Source organism: Sturnira hondurensis, unplaced genomic scaffold (genome assembly GCF_014824575.4).
Source record: "Sturnira hondurensis isolate 20B ecotype Veracruz unplaced genomic scaffold, ASM1482457v3 Scaffold0025370, whole genome shotgun sequence".
Taxonomy (NCBI): Eukaryota; Metazoa; Chordata; class Mammalia; order Chiroptera; family Phyllostomidae; genus Sturnira; species Sturnira hondurensis.
Genome location: NW_028098001.1, coordinates 12,682,171 through 12,709,708, shown reverse-complemented (window position 1 = coordinate 12,709,708; position 27,538 = coordinate 12,682,171). Strand labels below are relative to the sequence as shown.

The 27,538-nt window shown below is 36.4% G+C and overlaps 1 protein-coding gene across 2 annotated transcripts in view; it reads left to right on the top strand.

The window, feature by feature from the left end:
• Window positions 1-27,538, top strand: part of BCKDHB (branched chain keto acid dehydrogenase E1 subunit beta) — a 188,391-nt gene that overhangs the window by 58,758 nt on the left and 102,095 nt on the right. For both annotated transcript variants that reach the window (XM_037039464.1, XM_037039462.1), the window contains exons 7-8: window positions 14,148-14,245; window positions 16,178-16,288. In XM_037039464.1, the coding sequence (XP_036895359.1) occupies window positions 14,148-14,245; window positions 16,178-16,288 (209 nt within the window). The remainder of the gene's footprint in view (window positions 1-14,147; window positions 14,246-16,177; window positions 16,289-27,538) is intronic.

The following is a 27,538-nucleotide window of genomic DNA, read 5'->3' as shown; positions in this document are numbered from 1 at the left end:
ACATAAACGTTTTAGCCACCAGGAACTCTTCTTCTCTTTAAAGAATTGCTTAGAAATTATACCTGTTGAATCTACTCATATCCTGTTGGTCAGAACTTAATCACAGGGCCACTGAGAAAAGTAGTTTTTAGCTTAGTGTCCAGTTGAAAATTTTATTATTACACCATCGTTTATGAATTTTATTATTACAGCTGCTTGCATGGTCTCCAAAAGTAATAAAGTTTAAGAGGGGAATAGAATTGTTAGAAATATTATTTACTCTTGACCCGCAGTTGACTTCTAAGAATCTGTTTCAGAGACATACTGAAAAAGCTCTTAAAAATGTTACTGTTCATTGCAGCACCATTTTGTCCATTTCTAGGGGATGTTGGTTGGTTGCATAAACTAAGTTATATCCCTTTTATGAGTTACACTGCAGTTCTTTAAACACAGGAGACAGATCCCTAGTTACTGTTTCATCATTCAGGGTCTGATCAGAGGTGCAAACCACTAGAAAACGTCATAAAGAATACATTATAGGCATTATACCTGAAATGTGTACAATTAGAGAAGCTAAACAGTCCACAAAAAGTTTCTGTTTCTGTGTTTGGTGCTGCATCCTGAAGTCTGTAGAGCAAGCAGACTATCAGGAAGAAAGACAGACAAAGTAGGAGAGACCAAGGACCAACTAGAACCTCTAGGATGGATCTGAAAGCAAAGGACAGTTTGGGACTTTTGTCTTTCTTTTCACTGCCTCCAAATTTTAGTGTGATGAAAAGATGAGACTAGGCTAGGAGGCTCTAACAGCCTAAGAAATGGTGAAGGCCCAAATTAGCAGAGGGGGATGGGTTAGAAATTTCTTAGATTATATGAAATATTACACTTGCTGTCTAAATGAATTTAAAGTAGGGAAAGAAGAAGGAGGTGTCAAGACTAAGTATAGAATTAGATTTTGTTGTCTGGTAATGATGGGAGAATGATAGATGAAATACCCTAAAACAAATGGGGTGTGCATGTATATTTTAAGTGTATAATGATCTGACAGGCAGGTTAGGGATCTGGAGTCCTGAAATGTGAAGCTTAGAACCCTCAGAGGTAAGTGAGTGTCAGAGTCCCTCTGTAGGTATTTGCCAGATCCTGGGGACAATGAGATTCTGCTTTGATGACATGATGTGGTACTGGGCACAGGGGATAAAGTCCAGGGCTCAGTTTAGGTGGAGAATCTACTTACTTAAAACTGGGATTTCATGGACCACATTCACAGTTTGAGATGTAGAGGTAGCAGCAGGAAGGAGAATTTCCTGTCTTGATTTATGCTGGTAGAGAGAAAGGAGAAGTCTCCTCTGAGATTTTTATCACAGGATGACCCTTACGCAGGATTATGTTTTAAATATGTGCTAGTCATGTGGCCTGAACATTTTTAGGTAGATAATTTAATTTGAAATGCTTCTGAGTTGGTGGCATGCCTAGAGAACTGTCAGAGGAAACAGATTCTCTCCGGAGTCACTTCTGCTCAGGCCTCAGAATAGTACCACAGATACAAGTCCAAAAAAAAGGATAGACTGTGCACAGGAACAAGGAAAGGCAGATGCAGACCCATTAAGACTTCAGATTTTGGATCTGTCATATAGAGAACAAAAAAAGTAGGTTTATATTAAAAAAAAGGGAGAGATTGAGAATTCAAGCAGGAGAAAAGCAGAGTTGAAGGACAGAATGGAATGTCCGTAAAATAAAAATATAGATGAAAGGAAAAAAATCTGATAGTTAACCAGAAATTATGAACAGATAAAGGGAGAACTGGTAAGCTGGAAGAGAAGGCCAGAGAAGTTACAACTGCAGTCTGGGAAAATAAGGAAAATGTGAAAGAGATGTTGACTAGGGAGAGGGGATGAATAAATAAATATATTTAAGAAACAGAGGTGAGTGCATTTTCTGATAATGTTCATTAATAGAATTTTGCTGACAGAACGATAATTTCCTGGCGTATTTTTTCCACTCTGCTCTATCGGAATGAAATTGATGCAGTAGGAAATATTTTAGGGAAGCATCATCTGTCACTCATTAACTATTACCTGATTTTCCCATCCTTCAGAATCATTAGGGTAAGATGTAATTTTCCCCCTAATCTAGAGTAGATTTTATACATAATTCCTGAAACCAAGTGTTTAAAGGATACTAGGTAAAAAGTTCTTTAGGAAGCTAAACTATAAGTCATCTATAAAAGTTAACTTGCTAACTCAAAGAATTCCCTTTAATGTATAATTTATAATATCTATATATAAATTATATATATAATATATATACATTATATCACTAAATCCTGTATAGTTATTTAAGGCTTTAGCCTTATAGTTGTAGTGCACATCTCTTTCTCTCTCATTTGTTAATCTTTTAGCATCTATTGGTTCATTATTTTCCTTATAGAACATATTCTTCCCTTGGCCAGTGTTCTCCCCGACTCCATGTGGTTTTTAAGGGGCTGCCAGTCATCCTTTCTGACCTCTGTGATCTCAAGTGAGGGACATGTGACTTGAGCCCAGCTGTGTGACTTATTTTCTGGGATTTTGTATGTGGCCATATTGCTATACTTTCTATTGTGTAGCTTGCCCAGTGCCGAGTCCCTTGTTACTTAGCGAATGAGAGTTTCTAGTAGAAGATTGTGAGGCTAAGGAGATAATTTCACTGGAGTTCAGAGGGAGGGAGAGAAATAGAAATCAAAAGTGGAAATCCTCACCATTTGTGCCCTGGCCAGTGTGGCTCAGTTGGTTGGGCGTTGTCCTGCTGGGCAGAGAGTCATCAGTTGGATTCCTGGTCAGGTATGCCCCGATGCAGGTCTGGTCAGGGCTCTTGGGAGAGGCAACCAATCGCTCTTTCTCACATCAATGTTTCTCACTCCTTTAATCTTCCTTTGATAAATGGAAGGATCTGGGGGAAAGAAGCTTAATCACATTTTAGGTTCAACTTCCTTTGAGTTCCATTCCCCTGTAGACTTTACTAGTATACCAGCTAATCTTCACTGATATAATACATCATTTTGGATGGAGAAAAGAAGCTTCTCTTTCAAGATAAAAATGCCCTCAGTTTGATAAGCACAAAAAAAACTGCACCTTTTCATGAACATACTCTAAATGTCCTAATGGCTGCAGTAGGAACCCCTTCCGTGTATCTGTGATTTTACTTACAGTAGTACTCATGTGGTTGTGGAGGGGTTGAGATAATCCAGGCGAGTCCCTGCCTCATCTTTAAGCACTTTTTGAACACTTACGTGATAGACACAGTGATATGTTGTGTAGACATAAGGACTCTGTCATTTAGTCTTCATAACAACCTTATCAAAAAAATTCCGTCACTGTCGTCATAGGAATGTAAGCATTAGGGAAGTGAAGCCAGTTTTCAAACCCAGGTATTGAGCATTTATGGTGCAGATCGTTCCATTTGCAAAACCTCTTGAGTTGGTGGCGTCCTGACACTGAAGTTTGGAGAGTTTAAAAAAATTACTTAACAGAGAAATAGGTGATAGAGTTAGGTTTAAAGGCTGCTCTCTCTAACATTGCCTTAATTTGCGCCCCATTCAAACATTATGGGAGGGTGTATGAAATAATTTTTTTTAGTGTTTTAGTTTCATGCCAAGACATATGCTGTCTCTTTTATTCTGCCACAATTAAAATGATGTATTTTTTAATTGAATGGAAATATATGACATTAATAGCTCTTTATTATGGCACTATATCCCTTATGTTATAGAGTCCAGTCCAGAGTTTGAATATGTACTGCATTAATTTCTCCATTGGCATAGGATTAATTAGCTTTTTTTTACTTTGAGTTTCTCTTATTGCTTTTAAAATTATTTTTATTGTAATTTTTTTCCTTTACAGCTTATCCCCCCTTACACCCTCTTCCACCTCCACCCCCTATCTCTCGCCCCCTCAGTCAACACCCCCTTGTTGCCCATGTCCATGAATCTTCTTTTTTGCTCGATCCCTCCATCCCTATACCTCTTACAAGTCCAGCATGGTCACTGATGGCATTTGGGAATGTCTCCTCCATGATGCTATAAGGGACCTACTCACCAGTCCCCAACTGGAGACAAAGGTAGCTGAGAAATGTAGTCTTCCTACATTCTGGGGAGAGGGGGTGAAACTCTTGGGTGAATGCACATAATTGTCCCCATCACAGCTGTTCTCCATCTCTCTGATCAAGAAGAATCAAGAGGTTTTCCATCAACTTGATGTGCAGAATTAGTTTTGAATTTATGTATCTTCTGCAATTGACCCAATAAACTGAAATATTTGTAGAATATGACACAGTGGAATTCTTTTGTGCTGTAATATAGTCTTCATATTATTCGTATGCACTTTCAGACTAATTTTGGACATTAAATAGACATCTACTTTTGATCCTTGTCCTAATTTAACTGGGTACTTTGTCAATGACTAAGCTTACAGTAAATGAAAAAGTAATGTTTTTAATAAAATTTAATATCATGGATTATATGCACTTTGTAAAAAGTTCAAGTATCATAGAACTATAAAATGAAAAATGGAAGTTCCTTTTCTGTATTTAACTCCTTTCCTCAGAGCATTTTCTCTGTATTTGCATTGATAAACATATGTTCATAAACTGAGTTATGTAAAATCATACTTAAACATTTTTTGTAACTTGCTTTTTTTACCAATTTATTTTAGTTATATTTCAGTGTCAGGTTACGAAGATTTAGTTGATTTTTAGCTCATAAAATTCTGAGGGTGTACCATAATTTATCTTTTTCTCTATTACAGAATTTTGAGTTGCTTCTAAATTCTGCCTGTACTAATCTATGTGGAAGTAAACATCCCTGTTTATATATACATATTTGGTCATGAGGAAGGAGAAAGTTATAAGCCTCTTTATTATAGCAAAACTATAAAACATATATTTCTTAATTCTATTCTTGTTTCCTACTTTTTTGATTAAGCACAGTAAGTGATTGGTGAGCCAGGTACTGCAAGTCTCTAAATGGCAGTTAGTGAAAAACTAGAAGGACAAGGTATTATCCGTGCAGTTACTGTACAGAAACAAAACTCAGTAGGTAACTATTTATAGCTTGCAAGCTAAAAATGAAAGCTGGAAATATTTGTAAGATGCTTCACTTGAGAAAACCTTGCATTTCATTCTATCAGAATTTTGCCTCTTCTTGTATTTTTCAAACTTTTTTTTCTGTATCTGGGAAATGTCACCCTTATATCAGTGCCCATACCCTGGTTGTCATTGAGGACAGCATTTTACATGTGTGTTTAAACATAAATGTATCTGCACATATACACAAACATAGTTTTTAAAGTTGTTTTTTCTATTTTTGCATCTTTACTGTAATGATTCTCCATTTCCAAGATCATGGGTGTTTCCTTTCATTCAAACTTTTTTTATGTCCATGAGTAAGTTCTGTAGGTTTTTCCATTAAGTTTGACACATTTGTGTTAAGTTTGTTACTAGATGTTTCATGGTTTGTTTGCTTTTTTTGCTATATGGATAGGATTTTTTATTACATTTTTAATTGGTTATTGTATTGAGAAAAGCTTTTGATTTTGTCTGTTAATATTGCATTTGGAGACGTTATACAATTCTCTAATAATATTTCAGTTAATTATCTTAGCTATTTTAGGTAGAAAATTTTACCCTCTTAGTTAATGATAGTTAAGACTCTTTTTATTCTTTTCCCAAGAATTGATGAGACATTTTGACTTTTTCCTCTGTTAGGAATGTCTCATCTTTTCTTAACTTGGATCCTGGGTTATATAGTCTTTATCAAGTTAAAGAAATTACTCATACTTTTTAGCTTAGTCAGAGAACCCTTCCTCCTGCTTCTCCTAAGGTGTTGAGTTTTCTCAAATTGTTTTTAGGTGTCTGGTAAAGATGATTGTGTAATTTTTCTCCTTTGATCTCTTGATTAGGTGAAGTTCATGAACTTACTTCATAATATCATGATGAGTAATTCTTTCATTCCTGAGATAAATTCTACTTAAGCATGATGCATTATTCTTTCAGAATGTTGCTGATTTCAATTAGAAGATTTTCAAAAAGATCTTCACATTTATAAATATAATTGAACTATAGTTATATCTTTTCATATGTATGAACATGCATGTATGTATTTATACATAAAATTGGTCTGTAGTTTTATCTTTGCTTCACCATCTCAGTCTGGTTTCAGGAGTTATGCAGTCTTTTAGAATGAACCGGGCTCATTTCTTTTTCTATGCTCTAGACCTGATTGGGTAACTAGATGTTGGGAACCCCTCTGCCTGGTTTCAGGAGTTGTAACTGCCCCCATGGCTAAGGCTGAGTGAGCAACCTCTGGAATGCGAGCCACTAAGGAGACAAAGCTTTCCCCCTGCCCCCAATGCATGGTCGGTTAGTTTATGACAAGTACGAGCCCCCCAGAGGAGTGGCAACCTAAGCTAGACATAATCACTTGGGAGGCCGTCATGAAAGGACTTGGGGGGCTGCAACAAAGAGGAAGCCCCTCAGCTATTCTGACATAGCCAGAGTCCCCATTTCCGTCTGAGAGAAGTGCTTCCTGGCTCTAATCCACTTAAGCCTAAAAACCTATGATGGGGAAGGTGGTGCAGCCCTTTGCCAGCTAGAGTGGGATCCAGGGTGATCAGGTCTAAGAAAGAATATGTAAAATCCTGTGAAACCTGCTTTGTTTAGAATGCTCTCATTTAAATGATAAAGGTCCAAGCAAAGTTATTTCTCAAAGTTTTATGGCTCTTTAGCTATCTAACCCTGACTGAGAATAAGCCCTCATGGTTCTTTGAATGCTATCTATTGTTTGATCCTTACCTGTATTCTTGTGCAAATGAACCCAATAAAAGCCCCTTGAGGAAGGGGCTCTTGGCCTTCCTCCTCTGAGAGATGGGCCACCTTTCTTCCCCAAGCAGATCATGTCTTGGTAGTTTTACTTTCATCTGTGGCAGATGGGGGGGCAGGGAGCTTTGCGGGCAAAGTTGTGTAGGGATTATCTGTTGTGTAAGGTTTAATATAATTTGCTTATAAAATTGTCTGGTTCTGGTGCCTTTTGGGAAACATGTTTTACTTTCTTTTTAATGATTTTTTGGTCATTTTATACTACCCACTCTTGAGTAAATCTTGGTCACTTATGTCTTTGTATGAATATTTTCTCTGGATTTTCAAATTTAGTAGTATAATATTTTCTGCATAGTATTATATAGTTATGTTTATATATAGGAAATATTTAGTTAATGCTTCATAAATAGTAAGTGTTGAATAGCTGTAAGTAGTATATTAAAATATATTTCTATTACTTAAGAATCTCCAATGATTTGCTTTAATAATCACACCCTTTGGCATGAATCTTTATTCAGAATGTTGGGCTATGAGCCCAACTCAGAAGCAGTGCCCTAATCTGGGGGAGAGGGAGGTGTCAGGGCTCTGTAGCACTTTAGCAGTGGATGGAAGTCAGCCATCATCTAACCAGTTTCAGGAGCAGCTGGCCAAAAATGCTTGTCAGAAGAGGGAGGGATTGTTCTTGCTATCTGTTATTTATTGGTTGGGCAATTTAGATTTAGCAAGAAGAAGAGAAGGAGAATTTGCTGGTTTATGGTAATATGAGGGCCACTATGGGACATTTTTAGTTTATCAGGGAGCCTTATGAAGATTATTTCAGATTTACAACATATCCTAGCATATTCGGATGTACACTGAATCTTGTGAAGACAGTGATTGTCTACTTTTTGATTATAGGCAGTTCCTAATGTTTTTCTCAAAATGGGTACAAAGTTAGATGTCTGAAAGTCAAAGACTGACTTACATTTATTTAGTAAACAGAGTCCCATATCTACACAGATAAAAAATAAAAATTCTAGTTAAACCTCACCTTTAGACATAGTTGTCAATGACAGTTATTGACGTTATATATATATGTATATATGTATGTATAGTTATAGATACAGATAGAGATATATAGTGGTCCCTCCCTATCCATGTGGCATATGTTCCAAGACCCCGCCATGGATGCCTGAAACCACAGATAGTCCGGAACCCTATATACATTACTACTTTTTCCTCATCTGTGCATAGAAAACTTTTCACTTAAAGGGAGTAAGTGGCTTACTCTTAGGCATATCTGAATTACTGACTTCACTAGTGTTGTGTTATGGGGCCATTACTGACTTAAACAAAAGCTTAAAATAAAATTTCAGAGGCATCAGAGAACTAGTCTTTTAATGATAAAGTTCCAAATGATTGTAATGGGCAGGAAGGGTGGTGAAAGTATAGAATCACAATAATTTAACCGTGTGTGGAAGGAGTCAGAAGCAGGATATTTCTAAATAATGGTGCTATCTTGAGAGCTCAGCACCAGTATTTTAAAAAGTGCTGAATCACCAACGTGCTTGGTGACAAAGAAAATAATGTTCTTACAATTATAAGTTAAAAGGTGAGGGAAAAGATTCAATTCTGAATGTGAAAGAGTTTTAGGAATAGTTTAACTGCCTTTTTTTTGCTAATATTTTGATCTTATATATGTGCAAGGGTGTTACAATGAAACCCATGTCTGATTATTCTAAATTTTTTTCTTTCAATATGAATAATTCTAAACAATGTGGCAGTACTTTTATTCTTAGTGGTTCACAAAATAATGGTATATTTACCAATTGACAGTGAAAATTGGAGTATTCCGTTTCCATTTCAACACAGTTCTTTTTGTTAGGTTATTGTTTTTCCTTTTAAATTCTCCATGTGCTGATAGAATGGCTTCAAAATAGTGCCCTTTCATTCAGCATGGAATTATTTTCTTTCCTACTTGGCCAGTTTACCTTTTTAAGAGTCTATGTGAATGAAGTTCACCCATATATAGATTCTTATTGTAGAAAATACATCGAAAAATATTGACTAAAATCTAATATATTAAACTTGAAAGATAGACAATTGGCTAGTAAGATTGTTGAGCAGAGGACTTTTGCCAGATTATTAAATTCTGTACACTAGAGTGTACGAGAAAAAAACTACTAAGAGTAATTGCAAAGAGTGAAGAAGATATATGACAAATATGGTTACACTTTAGTATACATTTTAAGTATAGTGATGTATATTATGCAATACTATCAGTGTCATAAATCTTTTTTATTAAATAACAGAAATGTGTGAAGTTAATTTTGAAGTTGTGTAAGGAATACAGCGCTGCTTGTCATGGATTTGCTTTTATGATACACACTTACAAACTATTTTGAAAAGAAATGTAAGTTGTCTCATAATGCAAAGGAAGTAGAAATGTGGGGTTTTCAAATAAATGCACTAATTTCAGAGAAAAAGAATTTAAATGTGTTTGAATTGAAATGGGTCCAGGACTTTTCTGTTTGAAGTCAGTGTTGCTATTCAGTTGAGAATATTAGTGAGGGTTTTTAAAAAAAAATTTCAGTGATATTTTTAGTGATAAGTTGACCTTCAGAAACTAATACCAATGATTCTGAGATTTCAGATGGTTTTATATTTTTTATTTGAAAGAATCTCAATGTGAGAAATCTCCTGTTTACATGCCAGATATTTGCTGATTTTTGACTTGATGTATTTCTGTTTAGACAATTTGACTGGTTATTAGTTTTTATTTAGTGCTCAAGAATCTCTAACAAAAAGCTGACAGGAATGAACATATATTGAGTTTGTCTTCACATCTTCATGTCTTTGTGTAATCAGACTCTGTTAAACTCTCACAGGTAGATGAGGTCCCAGATACAACACGACATGGCTGCACTTCTTTTACCGGTGGATGGCTTTAGTAATCCTCACTTTCTCTATTTGTACTGATATTTCGAAAAGTAGAGCTTGCTTTACAAGGCAGTATCAATCTATAGTGCCTCTGCTGTGCCTTGTGTTAAACTCAGTTTTCATAATTTGGTATATTTCCCCATCACGTCACACCTTATTTTTCCAAAAATCTGTGGAAGACTTGCTAAGGTGTGTCAGCCTCCATTTAAAAAATTTAAAATTAAAATAATTTGTGAAACTTCTTATTTCGAAATATGCTCAGACCGAAAGATTACCAAAATACTACAAAGAATTCTTATATACCCTTTTCCCCTCAGCTTCCCCAGATGTTAACCTCACATGTAACATGGGCATAATGATCAAAACCAGAATATTAATAGTGATATAATACTGTTAACTCTTCCAGACACCTAATTCAAATTTTATTAGTAGTCTACTAATGTCCTTTTTGGGGTCAGGATCTGATCCAGAATCTTCACTTACTGTTTTCTCTCCTTAGTCTCCTTTATTTTGGGACAGACAGTTCCTATCTTTTTGACTGCCATGATCTCCACATATGGTCCACTGTTATGTGGAACACCCCTCAGTTTGTCTGATGTTTCTTTATGATCAAGTTCAGGTTATATATATCTTCTGGAAAGAGGACCACAGCAGTGATGCTATATCCCTCTCAGTGCATCACAGAACACGACATGTGGTGTTTTTCTCAGCTTGCTTGTTTAGGCATTTCTGTTATTCATATCTGGTACCCCACGGCTAAGAATGCCAACTTTTTGTCTTTGTGCTTCTATTTATATTCGTTCTTTAAAATCTACCCTTTTTGTGGTTTTCTCTATTCCAGTTCATCTGCTTTCTCACTTCTTTGCAATCCTTTTGCCCTAATTCTCAGTAAAACCTTGACATGCTTATGGCATGAATGCTTAGGTTGTCATGCAGTTGTGACCCTCAACCACTGTCAATCCCAGGAGATGTCTCAGGTTCCTGTTCCTGTGGTGTTGAGACAATATACCAGTTCATATTGTCCACACATGCTCCCGGCAATCACCATGGGCTAAAGAGTATCAAAATTTAGCACTTAATTATTTTTATTTATTGAAAGTTAATTCTATCTTCTAATTAGACAGTAATATTATATTAATATAACAACTATTATGACATAGACAAATAAATGTTAACAGTATGTAGATGTGATTTTTCTAATGTAGACTGTTTACTCTTTATGTTTTTAATAATTAAGGTGAAGAGGTAAGGGGAAGATTGAATATAGCTTTATTTTAGGAATAACTTTAAAGTAATTAAGAAATTGCACTAAGTTTCCTTGTGTGTATGTTTTTTAACATCAGCATTAAAAGTAATTGTTGATATAGAAGTAAAAATTATCCAGAAGTTATGATTAATAACCTCAAATCTGAAAGATTATTCAGAAAAATGACAACTGTAATACAGAGATGTAAGTTTAATGCAGCAAATGATAGTTGGAGTCAGAATAACTGTTCCTAGAATGAAAACTTCCTCTTACAGTCTTAATGACTGTATCATTGAGTTATTTTAAATTGTAAACCCAGTTTTCTAAGAACTGAAAAGATGTCTGCAGTGATTAACTTTGCTCCTCATTCTGTCCCTGTGGTGTGGCAGACAGTCACATACTGCTTCCCCCAGTTTACAGGTGGCGTACTGGGACATAGGAGCAATAGAATGCTTTGTTAGGGACCACCAAATGGATACGGTACAGAGACACAGAGACAGAGCCAGGCCCGGGCTCTCCAATGGGTAGACTTCCCACTTCTCTCCCATTACACTGTAAATGCTGACAAATAAGATGGGCTTCTCGGGTGTGGAGATTTTGACTGTGCTGTTAGTAATCAGGCAGCATGAAGTAATGTGTATTTTGTGAGGGAACTAGCATTACTGTAGATTTGTGCCAGGGCAGAGAAATCATCTCTGTAATGGTAAAATTGTGTGTTACAGGGGAACTTGTGTCATTAAGATGAAGTTGTTCTCTTGCAGATGCTTTCTGCATGAGTTGTTAATATGGGTCCTTTCTACATGAGTTGTTAACATGGGTCCTTTCTATATGAGCTGTTAATATGGATCCTGGCCGGGTGGCTCACAGGTTGGAATGTTGTCCCGTACACCAAAAGGTTGCGGGTTCACTTTTCAGTCAGGGCACATACCTGGGTTGCGGGTTTGATTCTCTACAGGAGGCCACTGATCCGTGTTCCTCCCTTACATTGATGTTTCTCTATACCTGTCTGTCTTTTCTCTCCACATCCTCTCCTCCTTCTCTAAAGTCAATAAACATATACTCCAGTGAGGATTAAAAAAATACAAGGAATTAAATTTTCCACCACATCATTGATAACAGCACCACTGAGTTTGATAGTTTTTACTTACAAATATTATCTTATAAAACTGTATTTCTGACCAGAAAAGATGGCCAAGATATATTGTTACATTGGGAAAAAGAGAGATTGTAGAAGAATTCTTAACTTGTAGGAGGGTTCCTAACAGTGTGTACAATGTGATTCTACCTTTGAAAAGGAGGGGAAAAATATATATATATGTTTTTGTGTGTGAATATTTGCATACTCTACATATCTGAAAAGATAACATATCAGTCAGCGTTCTTATTTTCAAGCAGGTAAGATCCAGCCTGTCCAATATAAGCAGAAAAGATTTATTTAAGGATAATAAATAGCTGAGAGATCTTTGGGGTGCTTAAGAACCTGGCTTAGAGGCTGTATATCTATCTAGGAGCAATACCCAAAATTCCACTGCATAATTGGTTCTTCAAATATCCCCCAACAGTTGTCAGTGGACATGGAACTGCAGCCTGAATCCGTAATATCTCTGAACCTGGGTACCTGATCTGCCTCCACTGTTACCAGTACTCTGGAATAGATTCTGGATATCTGCTGCTCTTGCGTGTCATCAACTTCCAACTCAGAGTCAGGCATGGGTGCACTTGATTGGCAGAGCCCGTATTTTGTGCCCTAGCTGCAAGAGAAGCTGGGAAAGTCAATACATGGACCTCACTTCTGTAATGCAGAAAGGGCCCTGCCTGATAAGGTAGGGCATTTCCAAATGTAGGAATAGGATACAGAAACCTGCCACAAAGAAAGACATGTTTACTGAAGACACCCAGGAAATTGTTGGCATTGATTACTTTTGGCCCATGTAGTTGGATGGACTGACTGGGGAGCAGAGGGAACTTTTTATTCTTTTGTGCTCTTTGAATAAAAAACGTTTATGTAACAATGATAATATAATCTTGGGGAGAATGAGCAGAAGGGAACATTTTTTTCCTCTGTCAGTTCCATTGTAATGTTCTGACATAGGAATTCAAGAAAGCCTCCCTGTAATGGAGTAATTTTATCAACTTCTACTCCATTTCATTTAAAAATTTGCCTTACGATTTCCTCTTGAATTCACTCACCTCTGTATTGCTTGTACTCTGTATTGCTTCTCTTTGGGCAGAGAAGTCATGAAATGTTTTTTTCTGGGATATCAGTGGCTATTCTTCATTTTGGCTGGTGGAACTGATTTAGTTTCTCTTTGAGTTTCACAGAATTTAGCTTTGAAAATTAAGGTGGTGTCAGCTGCTATAGTTGACAAAGTGTTCATAGATGCAAAGTACAAAAATAAAATATGCTTAAAAATTTGGCCCTGCTATATGGTTTTATTTTTTTCCAAACCTTTATAAATTTGTTCCTCAATAGAAAACTTGTCTAGGAACTTAATTTAATCTAATCAAGTTCTAACAAATATATTAAAAATTTTTTATACTTTATTTTTTAGAACTGTTTTAGATTTACTTAAAAAAACCCCTAAATGTAGCCCTGGCTGGTGTAGCTCAGTGGATTGAGTTGTGCCTGTGAACCAAACGACCGCAGTCCAATTCCCAGTCAGGGCACATGCCTGGGTTGCAGGCCAGTTCCCAGGAGGGGATGCACGAGAGGCAACCATACATTGATATTTCTCTCCTTCTCTCCTTTCCTTCCCCTCTAAATATAAATAAATAAAATCTGTAAAAAAAGAAAAACCCCTAAATGTAGTACAGAGTGTTTCCATACACCCACAACCAGTTTCTTCTGTTACTAACATCTTGGGTTAGTGCACTACATTTTGATACATTATTATTGACTAAAGCCCGCAGTTTATTGTCTTAGTTCTTACCTAATGTCTTTCCTCTGTTCCAGTATAGCTGATATATTTCATACACTTCTATTGTGTTTTTTCATCAGTGTGATGATCTCATGAAGCTGCATGGTCAATGCTATTTCTGTTATAAATATGGAAGAATAAGTAAAGCTTTGCCACAATGAGATTCTTATATTCTTTTATGCACAGATGCCACACGAGAGAAAATAATTAACCTTTATTTTTCCCAATTTTGTGTTCAGTGGAACTGGTCCCTGTAGAACCGTACAACATCCCTCTGTCCCAGGCTGAGATCATACAGGAAGGGAGTGATGTTACTCTTGTTGCCTGGGGCACGCAGGTCAGTAACATTTGTACCAAATGGTAAGGTTCATGTGCTTGGAAGCTCTTTTAATCCTGATACTATGAAGAATTGAAAATGATGCTTTCCTTATATCAAGTTTACCTTGTTTGGTGCCATGTCTATATCTGGTACTGATTTTTGATTGAAGGCCAAGTGCTTATTCAGTCATTAGAACTTATATGCATATGGTGAAGCGATGAAAATATATTGAGTTTACAAAAAATGGATTCCTTAAAAACGCCTTTTCTTTTGAAGAGCATTTTACCTATCTACTACTTGTTGCACTTCACATAGTATTTTCTTTTTCACCTCATCTGCTGCCATCTCTCACGATTACTTTGCTGGCCATGTGGACCCGTCCAGTGGTCCAGCCTCAGGAATCCCTGCCTTTCTCTTTTCCAGTAAACCTCACTACTGTCTACCTCCACTTTCCCTGTTGCTTGTCGACACATTGCACTGCTTGTCGACACATTGCACTATCTCCCAGCATTTAAGCTCAGAACTCTTTCTGTGGCCATATTTTCTCTTATATGTCTTCATCACCTTATAAAGAAGTGTTCAGTTTTTCTTTTTTGTGTGTGTGTAAAGGAAATATGTGTTTACTTTAGAAAATGTAATATGAATATAAAGAAGATAATGCTAGTCATTTGCAATATCACCACCTTCATTTCTTTTCTCCACTTGATTTCTTGACTTGGAGAGCTACAGAATTTATGGTTTCACACCTCTGGAGAGAAATCTGTTTATTCACACCCCTGTCACTGTCAGCATATTTCTTTCTTTTGAATAATGAAGTTAGAGTGTTTTAGATTGTTACTCCCCTGACTGATTTTCCTTTTACACCTGTCACTTCTTTCAGTTCTTTCCTGTTTTCCTCGCCTTCAAAGGAGTGGTGTCTGGATGTTATTACTCCCTCTCCAAAATTGTTCCAGATTATAGTCCATTTATTTTCTTAGAGACTGGGATACAGCAATTGGCCCTCTCCTTTCTTCTTTTCATGTCCCTTTTTTTAAAAAAAAGTATGTATCTCTTCACTATCTAAAAGTACATTTTTCTACTCTACGTTTCTTTTAAATATCAGTATATTTCCCTTTTTTTCTTTTAATACTAACCTTGAGCCATTTCTACCACCAGCAGTTAATTCCTTAACTTCCTATGGTCTTGTGTTTTACAAATTCTGTTCCCACTAATTCACTATATCTGCTAACAGCATTAACCTTCAAATTGTTAAATCCAACTCTACCCCTGGTGTATGACACTGGCAACTCTATGAAATCCTTTCTTCTTTGGCTTCTGGAATACACAGTCTCCTGACTTCCTTCCTGTGTCTTCCCCACCCCCCCTTTCCTGTTATTGCGAGTAAATTCCTCTTCACCTGTTTTCCTCTTAAATGTTGGTCATGCACAGGTTTCCATCATTTCTGCTCTTTACTGTTCCCTGTAAACGCTTTCTCTAGAAACCCCACCTACTGTGACTTTACCTCAGTGCTGGTATCTTTGGAATCAGTATCTCTAGCAATGACTGCTCTCAGTTTCTTTAAGAGCCTTTTTTCAGTTGTTTCCTAGACATCTACTTTTGATTATTTTGGTGGATTATGGGATTCAATATGTCTAAAACAAATTATCTATAAAGATCAATTCCTCTGACTTTCAATACTTTATTATACAGTTCTACAATACACCATCTGTATATTACATTGTGTGTTCACCTCCCCAAGTCAAGTCGCCTTTCACTGCCCTTCATCCCTTCTTTACCCTCTTCTACTTCCCCCTACTCTGTATACAATTTTATTAACCGATGTCACCCCAATAAATTCAATAAAAATAAATTAAAAAATAGACTGCCTCTATGCATGATGCTGGAATTCAACTAATATGTTAGGCCTGAATTTCTGTGGTTATTCCCTATGTATTTTTCTCCTTATTTTAGGTTCATGTAATCCGAGAGGTGGCTTCCATGGCTCAAGAAAAGCTGGGAGTATCTTGTGAAGTCATTGATCTGCGGACCATACTACCCTGGGATGTGGATACAGTTTGCAAGGTGTGAATAGAGTGTCGATAGATGTCATTCCCTTAAAATCTTGGGCAAAGTTTGTTGGATGTTTGCAAAGAATGGTTTTGAAATTTTCAGCTTTGTGAGCATTTTCAATTGATTTAAAATTTAAAAAATTTATACCGTGAAAGAAATGTATGCTATATAATAAGCTAAATGCTTAAGGAAGCAAATCACTTAGGTTTTTTCCTCCCATAGTTCTCTAAGTTGAGAATATTACAGATGTATCCTTCACATAGCCAGCTTGGGTTGAGTCGTGTGAGTAATGGAGTAGTGCAATAAACACAGGGATGTCATCGGTGTTTTAAACTTCTGATTCATTATGGTTTGATAAGCTAGGTTTAATATAGTCAGAAATGGTTTGGCTAAATTTTCTTTTGTTCTCCAAAAGAAATGGAGATGGATTATTTAAAAAAACTAACTCTTAGCGTGAATACTGTGGGTCACAGTTTGAATTTTATGTTGTGGGATTCTGGCAGCTCAGATTTGTAGTTGTTTACCTAAGCCTCCTCTTGAACTTTGGCCTGATTAGATCGATCTTATTGCTACTATTTCATACAACTTATATATTTCACTCTCAAGGGTACAGTTTAGTTCTCACTTACTGGGCTATAACCCAAATCGTCTACTTCCATATTGGAATATAAGTAAGTTTAAGCTTTTTTCTTTTTTTTTTTTGTGATGGCTTTATCTACCAAAGTTTAGATAACATTGCATGTGTTATTTTGTTTTTTTCTTGATTTATTCCTATAGCAAATGAGTTCTAAGACCTCTGGGTATTTTATATTTACAATTTTTAAGAACTTTGGTATTCTTGTAGCTTTTCGGCTATTTCTTAGCTTAATTTCATAAAAATAATCTGCAGTTACTACTGCTATAAAAGTGTAGTACATAGTGCTTTTAGGTGAAGATTGTGATGCATATAAAAGAACTTTATGCAGAAAAATCAAAATATTACTCGTGGGGAATAAAGAAGATCCAACTAACCACAGCACGTACCATGTTAATAATTATAAGGCCAAGAATAGCGAAAGCAATTTGGGGGGACTTAATTACCAAGTGTCAACATGTGTTATAAGGCTGTGGTAATTACAACATTATATTTGTGTAAAGATAGACAGATAGGCCAGTGGAACAGAATAGAGAGTCCAGAAACAGACTTGGGTTGTCTAATTCAGGACAAAGGTGAAAATTGCACTCAGAGAGGAAGAGGTGGTCTTTTTAATAAACGATGCTGGTTTAGTTGTGTAACATGAAAAATATCACACAAATGTCAACTCCAGTTAGAGTTCCAGTTCTAATTGTCAAGGGAAAAAATGATGAAGCTCGTGGGTGAAAGCATAAGTGAATATTTCTATGATCTTGTACAGGCAAAGATTTCTTAGAACAAAATAGAACACTAACATTTAAAATTTTAAAAACTGATTCATCAAGAAGCCTCAATAAGAGAGTAAATAAACAACTCACAGATTTGGGGAAACTCATCAACATTTATATTCAGTACTCTTACAATTAAAAGTAAAAAGCACATCCCAATAGAATTATGGGCACAATCTTAAAAAGGCACTTCACAAAGGAGGCTATCTAAATGGTCAATAATAATAGTATAAAAAAATGTTCAGTTTTTTTTTAGTCATCCGGATACACAAAACTACAGTGTGATATCACTAAAGACATCATTCTAGCTAAAATGAAAAATACTCAAATACCAAGTATTGCTGAGGATTTGGATCTAACCCATCTCTCATATGCTACTGTTGGTGATGTAAATTGGTACAATCATTTAAAAAAACTGCTTGACATTATTTACCTGAATCCTATAACTCACCAGTTCCACTCCTGTGTATACACCCAACAGAAAGGTATGATACGAAGGGTAAGTTTGGGAATGTTTCTAGGAGCACTGTTTCTCAGAGGCTCACACTATAAACTACCTGAATGTTCATCAACCAGAGTATGGAAAAATAAGTAATTAGAATGTTGCTTAGCAATGAGAACGAACCAACAATTTACTGGAACAGTGAGTTTTCATCTCACAATATATTTGTGAGATGACTTTAAAAAGCCAGATTCAAATAAAAACAGTATATGATTCAATTTACCGTATTTTGCCATGTGTAATGCTTTCCCTCGTATAATGCGTACCCATGGTTTTTTGTGAGCATTATACATGGGATTATTAGACCTACTATACCCATGGTATGTAATCATTATATCCATGAATAATGCACATTCTTATTTTTCTCTCAAAAATTTGGGCAAAAAGTACACATTATACATGGCAATTTAAATATGGTATATAAAGTTCAAAAATAGAGGAAACTAACCTATGGTGTCAGGTGTCAGGTGAGTGATTAATACTAGTATGGTTGTTAGTAGCTGAAAAGTATGTGAAGGAGCAGATGGATTGCTGGAAACAGTTTCTTGTTCTGAGTGCTGGCTACACAGGTTCAAGTTTTCAAACATTGAGCAGAACATTCATTTTGTACTCTTTTTTTGTATGTTGTTATACTTTAACAGAAAATTAGAAAAGAAAAGATCCAAAGTTCTGTTGATTCATTCCCTCAGATTCCGTTACAGTGTGCCTTTTTCTAGGTTCTGGGAGGGCCTTGATGTGCTCTGACCTGGAGGAGTTTCTTTTGTCACTCAGCTCTATCCACTCCCCTCGTTCATTTTTCATAACCCAGCTCAGCTGTCACACTGATGCAGGGTAGCATCTCGTAAGTGGAGCTCCTTCCAGAGTCTTCCTAGGAGTAAGAACAGTGGCTACGAGTTGTGGGCTTGAATGGGCTTTCCTGCTGAGACACAGACCACAGTCAAAATGAGTTATCGAAGTGGTAGGGAGATTTAGGTTGTCTAGCTTGAAAAGATTTTGATTTTTTTTTAGTGAGTAAAAGTCTAGAGAAGCTGCCTGTGGTGAATAAGAACTTGATTTTGACAGGGGAATGACAGGCTTTGAAGGAAACTCAGGATTTCAAGAATTATGTTGTCATTTAACTTAGAATCAACTACATAAAACTGCAAAAAAAAAAAAGGAAAGACAGTTTACAAGGTGATTTTCATATGTTTATAGAAAAAAGACAGTTTTTTTTTTCATTCTCACGTAAGAACATGGGTGTTGATTTTAGAGAGAGGGGAAGGGAGTTGGGGAGAGAGGGGGAGAGAAATACGAATGTGAGGAAACACCGATCTTTGCCTCCAATCCTACAACCTAGGCATANCTTGATTTTGACAGGGGAATGACAGGCTTTGAAGGAAACTCAGGATTTCAAGAATTATGTTGTCATTTAACTTAGAATCAACTACATAAAACTGCAAAAAAAAAAAAAGGAAAGACAGCAGTTTACAAGGTGATTTTCATATGTTTATAGAAAAAAGTTGACAGTTTTTTTTTCATTCTCACGTAAGAACATGGGTGTTGATTTTAGAGAGAGGGGAAGGGAGTTGGGGAGAGAGGGGGAGAGAAATATGAATGTGAGGAAACACCGATCTTTGCCTCCAATCCTACAACCTAGGCATATGCCCTGACCTGGAATCAAATTTTTGACTTTTTGGTTTGTGGGATGATGCTCCAACTAACTGAGCTTCACCAGCTAGGGCAATTTTGACATGCTTATACTTTAATTACGATTAAATTATGCTAATTATGGAAATAAATAAGACTGCCTTTACACCTTGGTGTCTTTTGATTTCTCTCTCTCTCTCATGCTCTGCCTTCCCGCATTCAATTCCAAAACAGATCTTGCTGAGACTGCCTACAACATGTCCGGAATCAGTCTACCTATACTGCTGTGACCTTTGATCCTGGCCCAGAATCCTAGCCTTTCTCACCCGGGTTTTGGCCAAAGCCTCTGAACTACTGTCTGTGCTTCTGACCTTTCTTTGCCATAGGCAGGGTGGATCTTTGACATCTGATTCACATCATATCTCTTCTAGTCTTAAAAGGCCTCGCTGGTTTCTCATTAGGGTTGGTGGGAAAGTCAGATTCCTACAGAGATTTACCCGACCTCACCATATTTGACACCCTTCAGGAAGTGCTCTTGGTTGACTCTGTTAGGTCACTACTCAAGTATCATTTTGTCATTAAGGCCTTCCCTGACCAGCTTATTCAGTATTGAATTTCATTCCTCCTCCTAAGAGCCACTTTTATCTTTTTCTCTAGAGAGAGTAACATGATCTAATGTATTCCGCTGTTTTAGTATTTATGTTGTTGATCTTTCTTCCCTGTTAGCGGGTAAGTTCTATGAGGACAGGGATTTTTGTCTCTTGGTGCACTACTGAATTCTCATTACCTGAAACAGTGCCTGGCATGGGCCTGGTGTTCGATAAATACTTGCTAAAAATTATTATGAAATAAGCAAGAGAAAAAGTTTGGTAATATGTTATAAAAACTTATGATGTTGAAATGCTTGGGTGCTTTTTGTTATTCTTGGTGCTTATACCAAGGTTTGGAAAGTAACTAGTATGCTGTTGTATGAGTAAATCCACTAATTCTAAGTCGAAACATGTAGAAGTCTTTTTAGTTTGACCCTGTGTTTTTGTTTTTAAGTTGTTCACTTTTATAATGGTATATAAAAATTCATTTGAATTTCTCATTAGAATAGGATCAATTTATCTTTTCTAAAAAGCAAAGTGAAGTTGACTACAGTAAACTTTATCTGATTTTTGAGAAATGAGTTCTTAGGATAATTCCATTGTCTGCATAGATGAGACTGACTATTCTACATACAGGTTTAAATACTTTTTAACCTTTTGGATGCCAATATTCCCGGAACCTTTTGTATCTTTTAAAAGTAATCTAAATGAACATGGATTGTTACACTGTATTAAGACATGCATTTTTTGAGGTATAGAACTTTTTACTTCTTTGGTACATTTCTGTGCGTAATTTTTGTGGTTTTAAGCCTTTTAAAATTTAAATGTTACCTTATGTTTTGCTGTCACATTATTGCTAGCTGTTCATGGAATCCAGATGACCACATTTTATAAGTGAGACTTGTACATTGGCCAAGAAGGGCCTGTAGTGTTTCCTTATGAATCCAGAACAAATCCTGTACTTTTCAAACCTTATGACAACAATTTTGACTTTTCAGAACCTTTCTCTTGTCATTTCCTTCTCTGCAGTGCTCGTGGGTCATTGTTGCAGAGTTTAGAACTGAAAGAGGTCAGGTTAGGCCTGTTCCCTTTGGCCTTCTTGCTGTTCCCAGGAGTGACCTGTGACCTTTTACCTTTTTTATCTATAGTGGTTACTATGTAGTGCTTCTGATCATCAGGATCTTTATGTTACAACACACTGGGTACAAGATAATTGTCTCAAAGTCTTCCCCACAAGTAATCTACATTTTTTGAGGTCCTTGGGAGGCAGTTTATTTTTTAAAGCTTCTGTTCAGATCTTCTGCCCACTTTTTAAAAAAATTTATTTATTTATCTTTAGAAGGAAAGGGAAGGAGAGAGGGAGAGAAATATCAATGTATGGTTGCTTCTCTTGAGTCCCCTGCTGGGAACTGGCCCCTGCTGGGAACTGGCCTGCAACCCAGGCATGTGCCCTGACTGGGAATCGAACCTCAGTCTTTTGGTTCACAGGCCTGTGCTCAATCCACTGAGCTACACCAGCCAGGGCCTGTTTTTTAAAAAATCAACAAAATTAGCGAATGACATAGAAAGGATCTTCTCTCTACTCCCTCCACTCTTCTCTCCGTCTTGCCCTTTTGCTTCCCTCTCCATCCTCTTTTAAACTTAAGTTACATAGCAAAAGATGCTGTGCCCATAGGTGCAAATGGTTGAGCTTTGGCTACATGTGCAGGTATCTGTCGTTTCAGAGTATTTGGGAGGTAGGCTATCACTGGAGCTGGGAAAGGCCTCAGCAGTAGGACAGCGTGGAACAAGGCTGGGAGTACTTCATCCCTGGCATGAGGGAGTGACAATGGCTAGGACTGAGGGTTCAATGTTTCTAGGTTTAATATCCTTCTACCCTTGTACTCCAGTTGTTTCCATTGTTGCTTCTAAAGACTTTATTGGGGCCTTGGATAAAGGTAAGGCAGTCTCTAAGGCTGGCAGGGTTGGGTGGGTGTTTGGTGGTTCTGGAAGCAGGAGAGGCCTGCAGTAAAGAAGGAAAGACACTGTAGGAGTGGAACTGGAAAGGCTTTACACCTTGGTCATCTGAATGTGGGTAATCATTTATATATAAAGAATCAAATTTGCTTAGTCTTGGATTTGAAAATGGTGTTAGTGTTAAATATTTATGAGTAGTGCAAACATGTTTAGAAGACCCATAATACCACTGAAGATAAATATAAAAACCCATATGTTGTATTTTATTACTTTAAGTCTAATTTGTAGTCTTTAAGCTTGTTTTTAATTTTCATAGGGTATTTGTTTAGAGTACCATACATTTCATTTTTATTAAGATTACTAACATTAGCAAGGTAATGTTTAAGGTCTGTATTTTTTTAATCCTCACTTGAGGATATGTTTGTTTATTGATTTTTGAGAGAGAGGAAGGGAGAAAGAAAAAGAGAGAAACATTGACTGGTTGACCTAACTCATACATAACCTAGGTATGTGCCCTGATTGGGGATCGAACGTGGAACCTTTTGGTGCACAGGACGATGCTCCAACCAACCAAGCCACCTGGCCAGGACTAGGGTCTTTATCTTATTGACTGTCTCTAAATTGGTTTTATGGAGAAGTTGTAGAATTTACCTTTAGAGAACCCATAATGGTTTAATACTACCACTTATACACATTATTTAGTTGATTTCTTGGACTTAATTAAATAATTCAGTGATAGAATAGTAGTTATTTTGCTTGAGGCTTTTAATTGGTGAAGGAGAGGGGAGAGAATGAATGAATGAATATTCACAAGAGCTTTACCAGAGGGTGGAGGTTGGTGGTGGGAAGGGGAGCTAGTAGCTACCAATGGCCACTAGAGGCCTCTCTTAAGCCAAGTTTCATGGTTAGTTAGTATCACCAGGTTTCCATAGTGGGGTCTGGCTGTGTCATTTTAAATTAAGCATATTTTATGCTATAGTTCTGAGTAAGTAGCATGAAAGTACTTTTGTTCTATGGCATATATTTTAATGTAACCCAAGTGTTTTCTTTAAAATATATATCAGAATAAATGATTATTTTTGGACTGAAAACAAATTAGAAATCTCTGTTCTGTTTTCTTCTCCTTTTGTAAATAAGCTTTTAGTAAAAATGTAATCAATGAATATGGGCAGATGAAAATGATCTCTTTGACAATACAAGGATATTTGGTTTTAAAATTATTACTGATTTGACATGTGTTTAATCACTGAGAGTAGTTTATGTTTTCTGAAGGTTAACAATGTTATTTTTAATTGTATGTTAAAAATTGTGTGTTTCATTCATGATTATATTATAATCAGCTTCTAATATCCAAGATCTGTTAAATAAATGAGTCAAAATTCTTTTTAGACTTAATATTATCTGGGGTAAAATGAATTTTTCTTTCTTTATTTGTGTTTTAAGAAGTGAAAATAAGCTTCACTTTTACTCGGGATTGTTTTGGATGCAGGTTTACTTTATTTTGGGTGCAGGAGACAGCAGGAATGGTGGGCAAGTTTGCCCCTTCCGATAAGAGTTGTTCTGTTCCAAACTAGGAAAGCTGACGGGCACTTGGTACCCCCTTTGCCAAGTCATTGTTCCCCTAGGGTTTTGCTTGTCATGACTACAACTAGTTAGTTGGTTATACTAATGGAACGAGTTTTAGATTCTCGGTTGCTGTATTTGGGATGTGACTGCTACATTTATTGTCCTGTGTGGTGACTGTTATCCAGTTCTCTGAATTTCATGAGGGCAGGAAGCTTTGTATATTTTTATTGCCGTGTCCTTGAAGATGTCGAATATCTAGAAGAACTCATAAGTATTTGTTGAGTGATCTTATTGAATTTCAGGAATAATATGTAATAATAATTTGGTTTTTCAGTGAAAGAAATTAAAGGAGAAACTGCTAATTCCTGTAGGAAAAAAATACACTGAGCTGAGTGTGTGAGTGCTGCCACCTAATATATTTTTAGATATGTTTTGAAGAAGATTATAGGGCTCTGATCCAATTTTGTGTAATATATTTTATATAACGAAGCTTAGTGTCTGGTAAATGGTAAATACAAACAGGTGTAAGGACATGTTTTACACGATCTCCTTTAGTATTCACAGCTGTTCTTTTAATTAGACATCCATGTTGTCATTCGTAGGTGGGAAAACTGAGGTTTAGAGAAGGGAGGGGGACTTGCTACAGGCCACCCAGCTCTCAGAGTTGCTTTCTCCGTGATCACTGGACTTCAGAACCTTTGCCTTTTTATTTTATTGTTTTTGCTGAGAAGCGTGCAGCTTTTCGGGCAGAGTTTGAACACAGTTTGTGACTAATTTTCAGATGTCATTTAATAAACTGTCATTTGTAATGTGATTTGAATGTAACTTGAAAGTGTAAAAGATACTGGCAGGAGACATGTATTTATGGGGAAGGTTAGTACTTTTTCATTCATGTTTATTTTGTGTACAGCTTTTTGTCACTACTATGTGTTCTGGTTTAATCCTTTCAGTTGCCTTGTAGGCTAAGAAGTATTACTCCCATTTTAGAAATGAGAAAACCAAGTCTCAGAAAGATCAGTAACTTCCCCAAGTCTCTCAGCTAGTAAGTGGCAAAACTGCCGTTCAATCTTGGGTATTAAATTTTTGAACCCTGGTATTTTCATGGTACAACAGGGTCTTGTGGTAGAATAGTTATTTTACAGTTAACTAACTTCATGCTTTAATAGTTATCATGAGTGTTACAAATGATACGCTTCTAAATTTGAGCTTGCCACATATTTTATAATACAACATTTCAGAAATTTTTTCACATTTGCCCACCTGTATAACATTTAAAAATATGTAATATTCCTAAATAGTATATACAGTTTGTAAGTCATACTGCCATATTTTATTTCATTTGGATTTTTTTTTCTACATGGAACTGGAGAAAGCAAGATTAAATTATATAATTGTTTTTCTGTTTCTAATCCTTTTTGGTGTACCCCCTTATACGCTTAATCTGTTATTTGCATTTCACTCAATATTTTAATTTTGTTTAAACTATTTTCTTTTGCTATGAGGAACAGCAGTGAAAAGAAAGAAATTACCTCATTCCATAGTGAAAAAAGATCACAATTACATTGTGTTCTTAATTTAACATTTTAAGTGTAAAGTAAGAAATCTCAATTTGTTGACTTTGTTTCTCACTTTGGTGGTCATTTAACTTACTTTCCCATTAAACTGGTACTTAACACTTACAAAATTGTAGCATCATTCATGCTATAATCTGTAATATTTTCTTACCTTTTCTTTTATAACACAGTGGTTTTACAGTATCTAGCTATTGTAATTTCACTTAAAAATTGATTGAAACTGTGGTCTACAAGGTTTTTTAAAAATGAAATTAGGAGGTATACCATTTTACTTCTCTAGTTTATCTATTCTAAAATTTCAGCCATTCTTATTATCACAGATAATCAGTCCTTCCAAACACATACATTCCCTGTCATTTCTGTTGCTTTTGCTTCCATGAATTTGATTTTCTCTCTACTTATTTATCTTTTCTTCTACATTTTTAATTAAGCTATATAGTTTCTTACATAGTTGTTCCACATCTTATTTATCAATATTTATGTATTTTTGTTGATACTGTGAGTGGTGTCATTGTTGTTAGTCACTCCCCACTCCCCCTGCCCCACCAGTCCTTTTTTTACTGTGTGTAGCAGTAGAAGAGATTTTAAAAATTAGAGTAACACACTAAGATATCAACTATATATATAGTTTAGCAGAGTTTATAATGCAAAAGAACCATTTTTCACCCCTAGGCTTGGTCCCTAAACACTGCCACTTTTAACCATTTCTCTGCTTTGTTCTCCTGATGGCTATTTCCATATTTTTAAGTAAAACTTTGTACAGATATTTTGTCTATTATACAATTTTTGCAAAGTCCTGGATACTACATAAATACTCACTGAAACTAACAGGATTTATGGAAAAAAATAGGTTGAGCAGACCACACAAAACCTGTACAACTTTGTAAGGGTTTGCAATTAGAATCAGAAAGGATATAACCTGCTTGAGTTACGCGGTTAAGGGCAAAATGCATGAAAGTTGGGAGAACTATGTAATAAACATTTCTAAAATGGAACAGATGGGCGAGCGTGGGCCAGAAGGCATGGTGTATGGCACTGAGTTTCACTGAGGCTCTCCGCCCTGCAGTTAGGCCTGGCCTTTTACTGTGTCTTAGTGACAGAACATTAATGCACTGGGGCCAGTGGCTCGCATGGCAGCATGACTAGGTCCGTTGCTGCTGCCTCTGACTCTAAGACACATGTCACACCTTGGGCCCAAAAACAGACTCCCCTTGTCCAGTCCATTCACTTATGTGATTCAGTGCTGAATTAGGTTTGACAAAGCCCAGGTCACATTTTTACTTTAGTCCTTAGAGAGACTAGAAGACATAGTTTTTCACATTCTACCTTGAGAAAGTGGGATTAATAATTAGGGAGCTATCAAAAGGTGGGGACTGTATTAAAAAGTTGGGGGTTATTCCGGAATAAGAGGACAAACACATGTACATGTGTGATAAATGGTTGTGTATCAGTGTACATGAACATTTACCAGATATAAATGTTAGTTATTCCTACTTTGACAATGAAGATTTGGTGTGCTTGTACTACCTGTTAGCTTCACCTCATCACTCATTTTCCCAATTTTGAGTTATTTTCTCTGCGATTGCCTTTTGATTTTTCAATTATTCATATCTCTATTAGCTTGTTCTATGAACTTTTCTCAGTGTGTGTCAACCTTTCACTGTGTGTGAAGGTGATGTTAATGCCCTCTGCTCCTACCTTCGCTCCCTTTTCCCCCTTCCCATTCCCATTCTCTATGGTGTTTATTTTCAGAATGACAAGACTGATTCCATATAATGTTGTTTTATAACCACAATTAAATCCTACAGCCTTTTGTCATTAATTGATTCTGAAAGATGAAAACCAGTAACACTTTTTTAAAAAAAAGATTTTATTTATTTACTTTTAGAGAAAGGGAAAGGAAGAGAGAAATAGAAGGAGAGAAACGCCAGTGTGTGGTTGCCTCTCACACATACCCAAACTGGGGACCTGACCTGCAACCCCAGGACTTTGCCCTGACTGGGAATCGAACCAGCGACCCTTTGGTTCACAGGCCAGCGCTCAATCC